This window comes from Elephantulus edwardii, unplaced genomic scaffold, assembly GCF_000299155.1.
Source record: "Elephantulus edwardii isolate Elephantulus edwardi_28Jun2011 unplaced genomic scaffold, EleEdw1.0 scaffold00010, whole genome shotgun sequence".
NCBI lineage: Eukaryota > Metazoa > Chordata > Mammalia > Macroscelidea > Macroscelididae > Elephantulus > Elephantulus edwardii.
The window spans coordinates 17,355,571-17,365,063 of record NW_006399760.1 but is presented as its reverse complement, the minus strand read 5'-3'; the positions used below and the strand labels follow the sequence as shown (position 1 = coordinate 17,365,063).

The 9,493-nt window shown below is 37.6% G+C and overlaps 1 protein-coding gene across 3 annotated transcripts in view; it reads right to left on the bottom strand.

Annotated features, from left to right (window-relative positions):
• Positions 1–9,433, bottom strand: part of ACVR2A (activin A receptor, type IIA) — a 122,419-nt gene extending 112,986 nt beyond the window's left edge. Inside the window, exons 1-2 of one of the 3 annotated variants that reach the window (XM_006880758.1) lie at positions 9,240–9,334; positions 8,734–8,867 (exon numbers count right to left, since the gene is read on the bottom strand). In XM_006880758.1, coding sequence (XP_006880820.1) covers positions 8,734–8,788 — 55 coding nt within the window. In that variant the 5' untranslated portion in view covers positions 8,789–8,867; positions 9,240–9,334. Of the gene's footprint in view, positions 1–8,733; positions 9,140–9,239 lie in introns of those variants that run through there. The other 2 variants (XM_006880759.1, XM_006880757.1) reach the window with 2 other exon arrangements.
• Between the last annotated feature and the right edge of the window lie 60 nt (positions 9,434–9,493).

The window sequence follows — 9,493 nt, the reverse complement described above, 5'->3', positions numbered from 1 at the left end:
GATGGCACATAACAACAAGAAGTAATTATCTTCTTGCCTTGAATGTATTTCCTTTAACAACATCAGGAAATAAAGTTATTCTCAATTTGACTTATAGCAACTGAAGAAACAACTGCTTTTTATCTAGTTCAAAAGATCAGTTATTGAAAAGATTTAGGATTTAGCATGCACATAACACATACAAATTTCAAAGTCTCTTAACTACTTACATAGAACAGAGTGTCATTTACTGTGGAAATAAAGCCTTTTCTAGATTTCAAAGAATATATTCTGGACAAGTATGAATAACAACCGTAATTACTGCAATATGACTATTACTTAAATACAAACAATACATTGAGGTGTACCTACCTAGAATTCAACTAAACATTTCAATGGCAGCATACCATTATGTAAAATCTGCCCTCTAAGAAAACACTGTGTATGCTCATATTTTAATGTATTCTGATTTCCCCATATCTATACTTGTATTTTCATTCATGCTAATTATCTAAATCCAAATCTGTCTGCAACTTTTCTTTAATTATTAATGGCTTCCTATTTTCTTCTGGCCCATTATTCTTTACCAATTTTATTAAGAGGTACTGATACTGACATCTTACCTTAATCTTCAAGTTTCTTTTCTGACTGTATTTCATGTATGCATATATGAAGTATCTACCAGGATCTGTAAATTGTAATCCTTATATTGACAGCAAGAGGCTTTGCTAGTTTAATCAGGATCTATACAACCTACTCCTACCTCCTCCCAATTTTAATTTTCCTCTAGTTTCAACTTCCTCAACTGAAACTGTTTTACTACTCCAAGAAAGTATCAATATTTATCATAGTAAGTTCTCTATTTAGTCAAAATTCTTCAAGCTCAACTGGTCCACTAATCGCAGGCAAACTGACTCTTCAATTTCCTAATCCTATTTTGCGTATTTTCCTTCATACTAAAATGAATTTTCTTCTTAATTTCCTGTCAAGACATTTTCCTGGTAGTAAGATTTATCTTCTCCAAAAGGTCTTTTTCCTAAATGGGGGGAAGAGATGGGATGGGTGTGTGTGGGGAAAAAAAAAAAAAAAAAACCCACACACCAACATCTGAACTCTTCAAAATAAATACTAAAAGTCAACATCAGACATTGGTGCTTAACTCACAGCTAGTCCAGAGAAGAGAGCTCAGCAACAGCAAACCCATGTTCTCCTTTGGGGTCATTTCCACCTATCTTGTACATGCAGCCATACAGTATTGTGGATAAAATAATGACCATACTTTACAATGTTTCCCCCACCCTGTATTTTTCATTGCATAAAATTACTTACATAGTTCTGTGCCCAGTGATCAGTGTTTTTAATTTGCAACCCATTAATTAGTTACTGATTCAACTAATGGATCACAATCAACACTTTTAAAATAAGCCAAGATATAAAAGTACCCTACACAGAATAATAAACAGCTCATGAAACATCTACTCTTAATACATACACGTGTGTGTGTGTGTGTGTGTGTGTGTGTGTGTGTATGGAGATTCTATCACTATGCAATGGTTTCTAAGTAAAGTTTGATCTAAAAAGCTTGAACAGTCACCGAACTTGAAAATCTTTAAAATCCCTTTTAAACTTAGACAAATTATCCTTGGAGGTTTACTCTAAAGATAACAGATGTATCTTTTTTTCTTTTTCATTATCAACATTTAAAGATACAGAAAGAAACAGAAAAAATCTTTAATAATATGTCATTTCTGAACTCTAACCTTAAAATTATAAAATCATAAAGCTTTTTAGAGCAGGGGGAAACTCATTTAATTCAAGTTCCTTGATTTCACAGATAAAGGGGAAAGTCAGGCCCAGAAAAGTGACAGTATTTCACCACATTCATTTAGTAAACAACTACCAAGCACTTAATAGTACCAGGAGCCCTGGTTAAGCATCAGATTACTAACCACAAAGTTGGCAGCTTGGACCCACCAATATGTGCCTGTTAAAAAAAAATTTCCTCAGTCAACCATTCTAGTCAATTCTACTGCATTCTATAGGATCAGTTAGACTTAAAAGCAACAAGTGCTTTGTTTTGGTATCACGTGCCAGGTTCTAAGACACAGTCTGATGATCAAGAGAAGATGCCTTTCCTTTGAAGCACTAAAATGTAAATAAGCAGACAATTGCAAAGACATTTATAAAATGTAAGAAGAACAAAACACAATTCAGTCTAGGTTAGATGACAGAGAAAATGTCCCTAAAAAGTAAGTCAAGTAAAGGAAGAGGAAGTAACATCCACCATATGTAATACCTGCCCCATATATATAATAATAGATAGCACATGCAGGAAACTGCAAGTCAAGTTTATTTGGCTGGAATATTAAGCTCAAACTGGGAATAAACAGCAGAATGTCTACCATTTACATGCTGTTTAATCACCAAGCTTTCCTGATGTAGGCACTATTAATATTCTCATTCTACAGATGAAAAAACTGAGGCAGCACAAAGGTTAAATGGCTTATCCATAGCTGACCTGTGAAGCCAACCAGGATTTAAACTTTCCGTCTATGCTCTAAAGCCCCTCTACTAGCAAGTTAGACCAAACAGACAAGAGTTAAATGATGAAGGATGCTGTCTTCCACTTTAAGAGTTCTAATTTTATAGTAAAGGTGACTCACAGTTAGTGAAAGATACTTAAGCTTGAGTGACAACTTCAGATTTTTTTTTTTAACTTCAGATTTTTTAAAATGAGATCACCCTGGCAGCTATGTAAGATGGACTGAAAGGAATAAGCAGTGACAGGCAATTAGATAATCTCAGGTAGAAAGATACAATTTGAAAGAGGAATGATAGATGAGTTAGACAGTGACAGAGCTGTCACCTGGAACACCAGAATACTGACCACTACAATCACATACTTTGCTCAGGATCCATAAAACCTCCCATTCTAAAAACTGGGGGGGCTGGGGGGGGAGTGTCTAACCTCAGAGACAACTTATTCCCTGAAGGTACCTTCATTATACATTATCTCCCCACTAGATAGATGCACTGAGTATATGAAAGTAATTAGCAAAATCTCACTGGAAAATCAGGGGAAGTCTACTACAATCTACACGAGCTATCTTACCTTGATTTCTCCTCCTTCCTCTATAACACTATTCCTGGAACTTTCATGTTCAATAGTCAATTTGAAATCAATGTTCTGTCTAGACATGACAGTTATAATCTAACAGAATTAAATCTACCACAGAGGAAGGCTAATATGGTCCCAGCAGTGGCAATAAATATAATCTCTGACCTAGCCAAATTTGGCTAAACAGAACAAATGAATGAGCAGAGACAAGAGAGAGACTTTTGGAAAGCAGCAAAGAGATAAAGAAAATCTGAATATTAAAAAGGAAACAAGCAATCCAAAGTTCAAGTCGTGGGATTCCAAGAAAGTAATGTTCCTCCCAAGTGTGTGTGGTATTTCAGAAACTAACAAATAAAAGAGCAGTGTTTCAGCATTATCTAGTCAATGTTGAAGCATTCTAAAGTCAATCCACTTTCATTTAACAAAGGTGATCATTCTAGAAACACCTGTGAGTCCAAGCAATGGCTCCATCAGAAGTACGGACAGAACAGGGGAGAAATGGAGTATAGACAAGAAAAGAGAAAATGAAAGGAAATTCTCATGAAAAGGAATGGAAAAAAATAATGTTATAAAACATCAAGGTGTACCAGTGACTCCAGTATCAAATGCTGCCCACCTTACTTAATTAACTGAGGGTCACTTAGCAAGTGGAAACATAAGAAAGCATGAAAAGACAATGTAAATCATAGTCATAAAACACCAAAGATGAGAAATAAAGACACAAAGGTAAAATACAACAAAATCAAATTGCAGAAACTAAAACAAGTAAGGGATTACAAAAGTCTCATTTGACTCACGTATGCCTGCTGAACTTTTCAAGAAGAGATGAGTTTGGTGGGCTCACCAGTGAAAATGTGCTTGAGATCAGGACGTGAAGTGACATTACAGAAAGGATGTTAAGTTTATCTGCAATCCTTATATGGAATTGACTTCAGAACTTTCCCCTCAATGATACTGTGGCTACTTAATTCTTTAATTTTTTAGTTTATCTTGGCTGGCTGAATTAATTTCCTTAAAGCCAGATAAAAATAAGATAAGAACTTATTAATTATGCTCATGATTTAATGTTTAAAAGGGCACAGGTCTGCAACAAATCACATAGAACACTATACTGTCTGAATTAATCTTATAGTATCTAAAAGTCAACTAAAGAGCCTCAAGAAAATGACAGAATTAAGATGTCATTTTAAAAGTTTCCTTAAATTAAAACTAGTGAGACAAAGACATGATTATTTTAAAAATAAATCAATACACTTAAATAATTCAAATAACATACAACATTGAGCATATTTTCCAGACAAAATTTCTAAAAATTCTAGGCACCATGATTTGGATGTACATACACACAATCATCACTACTGCTGGCTGCTATTTCAATAAGGATGAAAAGAAGTATCATAAATATGATTATTATAGCAAAAAGACAAATGGATCAACAACAAATATAATTAAGCTTGGTATCATTACCAATCACGCATCATTCATGATAATATAGTTTCATGACAACTCTACCTTAACAAATGCTTAGAAAATTTATTTGTAGCAGCAAATTATTTTATTAAAGTATAATAGGATAAAATAATGCATATACCTAGTCTGTTTTCTTAATTTAATCACATTCTAATTTTAAAAGATGAAATACATGATCACAAATACCATGATTTGTAACTTTCCATATATGACCACAAATTTAGGATACTCTCTTTAGGGTGGGGAGGTTGGAGACTTTTTAGTAGCATACTAATGTTGTCTAAAATGAAAAACTTAAACAGGCTTTGTCAGCCTCAAGCCTATGGACATTCTGAGCTGGACAATTTGTTGTGTTGTCTATTCTGTGCATTATGGAATGATTAGCAGCATCCCTGCCCTCTACCCACTAGATGCCAGTAGCACCCTCCTCCCAGTTAGGAAAACCAAAACTGTCTTCAAATGTTCCCTGGGAGGCAATCAATCTTAGCTGCAAAACTATAGTTCAGAACTATGCTTGGAACAATAGCAGAAAAAATTCAAAATTACTTGAAGGGATGTTTCCTTTTTTTTCTGGCCTGGATACTTTAATCTGAATTTGATCACAGGTCAATCTCATTTAAGAGATTCAATCTTTTAGGAAGCAAATTCTCTAATATCTACCACTTAATAATGAAAGTTCAGAAGAATTCCTAAAAGTCTCTGTACTGTCAATCCTCACTCCAATCACTCACAGATACAAAAGCACACACACTGTATTACCTAAACTGAAGAATATGAATATAAATACTCTATTTTCTTTCCTTATTTCAGGGATTATTTTTAATAAAATATATTAATAGGCTATTAAAATTCCAAGAGAATTCAAAGAATTCCCAACTTACTTCAATGTAAATAAAATCTCTTAATAGCTGTATTACAGGTAGGTACAAGAAACCTAAATACAAGAGTAAGTATCAATCTTTTTCAAGTTTTAAACAAACTGTAGTGAAAGATACAAATAATCTACACTCCTTCCTGATATAAGAATATTAGATTTATAAACTATAGTTATGAGCCAACACCTCACTCTCAAAACCTATTTGTATTAATAATTTGAACTATATAATGGTTCATAACAAATGGGCACTGTTTTCAAACAGTACCTCAAAACATTATTATTGCTATATTATTAAATTTAAAGATGTTTTAACATATCTGGAATTGTTTCTTTAATGCACAGAAAGATACACTATAAACTAAGACAAACAACTGACTAATCAGCTATGCCTAACTATTCTGACTCTATTCAAATTCTGCCTGAAGAGAGACTTGGGATCAGAACTTATAAAAAAAAAATTTTTAAGGGAAAAAAAATTTCAAACTAAGAAACAGATTTAAATTTTTAAACAATCTGAGGCCAGAAAAGAGAGGGAAAGAAATTAAAAATAAAAATAAAGAAACTGCAAAGCATTCCAAGATGAGAGAGCAAAGATCTAGAAAGAGAGAAGAAAAGAAATTACATAGTCTACTGCAAGAAAATATGCTCTTGTAGCACAGTAGTTAAGCACCTGGCTACTACATATAAGACAGCAGTTCAAACTCAACAGATGCTTCAAAGAAGAAAGATGTGGCAATCTAATTCCATAAGCTTCCATCTGTGGAAACCCCCATAAAGCAGGCCTATCTGTCCTATAGGATGGTTATGAATAGCAGTCGACCAAATAGCAATAGATGTGAGGTCTAGTTATGTTTGGGGAGTGTGAGGTTTCTTTATTATTTATCTCCTACAGGACAGAAAACATGTCATAGAATGAAATAGAAAAATCAAAATCCAAACAAATACTAAAAGAAATAACAAACATTCATCCTAACACTTGTAATATAATAGCTTTTCATGACTATTCTCAATTTTAAAAATTCCCAGAAACTGACAACTTGAGAAATTTTTCGTATCTCATAAAAATTGCCATCCTCACGCTTCCTGTATCATACATTCCATACAAAAATCAATTAGGAAGGGAAGCAAAAGAAACCTTTTTATAGTGCATTTGATTGACCACAAACGCCCTTTTTGAAAAATAAAATATTTCACATACTAATATTCTTCAAGTATAAATAAAGAATAACATTTTTGTGATTATGCCAATTATCTTCAATAGGATCACATAGTTCAGACATGCTCATTTTTAAACTAGTGCAGAAGTATTTAATAGTAGTTTCACATAAGTGGAATCTCTATATGCTCTATACAGCATCAAACCTACTTATTTCAAAGTATTGGTTATTAACCTCCTGGCCCAGTGAAAATAATCCTTTAAGAAATTGATGCAATTGAGCAGTCAGTTTATGTTGTTACTCCCAAACCACACAGAGGAAGATTTAAGATCTGAAGTGATTACCTGCTTTTTCAAGAGGAGTGAATAAATACCTTAAGACTCCTCCAGAATAATCTCATTCACCAATCATATGATCAAGGTGGGTTTGGGAGAGGAAAAATGTCCACTATTCCTTCCAGTGGCCATTATGCCCCTCCTTCTTAAGGGCAGGAGATCAGAAAAGCCACTTGAACAGGAAGAGTTCACCAAACAGAACATATAGGGGCAGAGGAGAGAGAGTACTATCCATAAAATAAAAACTATATGGTTAAGTCATCTCACAAAAGCAAGAGGTTTAATGCCATCAAGGCCTTCTATTCATTCCACATACACCATTGTTTATCTTCCTCCCCAACCCTGCACAAAAAAGACTGTCAGCCTGCCTTAAGCATGTTCCTTCTTCCATTTAAACAGACATGATTCTTTTGGTTAATCTCTGGCAATGATCGCCATTTCACAACACATTCAGCCCACCCGGAACTGATCAATACCACTACAGACATAAGACTAGACTTTATCCATTTATTAACCACAAGGAAATGTACCATTCAGCAAAATTCTATACATTACAAAAGATTCTATTTAAAAGGGAGGTGGGGGAAGATGGACGGACATACAGACACACAGACACACACTATAGAGGTACACAAAGAAAAGACTACCACCCTCTAATTTCCCTGTAGCAAACACGATAAAGACATGGGCATGAAACCTGTCAATTCGGGTTTTCCCCTGTAATTCTCTCTCACAATCTAGTAAGTGAGCGTTGAATTTTAAGATAAACAGATTCACTGCGACTTCAAAATCGTTTCACCTCTTGAACTCACTCTCTCCTGCTACATACGTTTGCACATCTTGGGCTAGATGGCTGTATTCGTTTAAAACACAGCAAGTACAAAAGACTAGTTTTTCCAACCACTGGTTGCAACCATCGAACGTTCTCACAAAATCCAAATTCCAAATTTTAAAAAGGCCGGATTATTGTTCCCACGTTGGACCAAAACTTATCTTATGATTATAGGTATTTAACAGTAAGAATCATTTCATGAGCCGTTCCAACCCGAAAACACCACACGGCGTTTAAAATAAGTAAGGTAAGCAAAATCTATGCCCGAAGAGAGCTTCTCAAATGGTGGTTGAAAGCCAACAAATTGCCAACACACAAGTGGCATACCTCCCCTGCACCGAGTTATAGTTAATACTTCAACAACTACAACTATTTTTAACACTGCTGGACACTAACGTTAAAAAAAAACACACCAAAAACCAAACATGAGAGGAGACAGCGATGAAATTGCTGATAGGCTACATTGTTTCTCACGGTCAAAATAAAATAGCAAGTGACCTGATCTGTGTCGTAATAGTCACTACCGAAGCGCTAATTAAAAGGCAAGGAGTGGTGGGGGGGGGGGGGAGCACACCACCTTATTTCTGAACGATCCCACACTAAGTAGCATTTGCGAATATGCCTTTCAGCTCTCCAGCTTTGCAGAAATTGTCACTTGTGGTATTTGCGGGTTCATTTGCAAGCCAGCCAGCGCTGTCATCCAGCGTGATGGCCACAAACCATGACTTTCTCACTTCCACAACAACAGAGCCGTGCGGCTCGTGATCGGCTCGCCAACCTCCCTCGAAACGAGGGGGGGAAATTCATGGAGGTTTGCAGATCGCGAAGATGAGCCCGAGGGAGTGGCGGGCAGAGGGGCTCGCGGAAGGCGGAGACCCTCCCCGGGCTGCACGGCGACCCCACAGCCCTTGGCGCCGCCTGCAGTGGCGGCGGCAGCGGCGGCCCCGCGGGTCCCCTGCACCTACCTGAAGAACAAGAGATAAGAAAGACGGCGAACGCCAACTTCGCTGCGGCTCCCATTTTCCCCAGGCGCCGGGGAAGCCGGAGCAAGTTCTCCTTAGATATCCAGTTCCCCGGGTCTTCCTCGAGGACAAACCTCCTGGTGTAAAATCAACCGTCATAAAACATATTCGGAAACCCCGATTAAAAAAAAAAAAAAAAAAAAAACACAACCAAAAGCGTTCACGGGGTTGTATTTTAAAAAAAAAATTTTTTAAAAGGCACAAAAAAAATGCACCACAGGGAGAACCGCCACACACACGCACAACACTCAAAACCAAACAACGAAAAGCTAACAACAACAAAAGCGGGTTTAAATCACTGTCAAAATCACTGTCAGCTCCGTTCGCCTCTCCGAGCTCTCAGAACAAAACGCCAGGTTGAGGCGACGAGGAGGCGGCGGCGGCGGCGGCAGCGCCCGCTGCCGCCAGGACAGTCCGGGAACCGAGCTGGGTCCGACGTCCGGACCGACCTTCAACCCGGACACCCAAAGTCCGCGGACCACTGGCGGCCGAGCCCACGGCGGCGGCGGCCGAAGCAGCGACAGCAGCGCGAGGAAGGAGCGGCAGGCGGTGGCGGCGGCGGCGGCGGCGGTGCAGGCGACGGCCAAGTTCGGGTCCAGGCTCTGGCTCCGGCTTCGGGCTCCGAGCTCGGCCGCGTTTTTGGTCCCCTGGCCTCTGCCGGGCCCCGCCCCCCAGACTTCCGGTTCCGGCCCAAAGCTGGAAG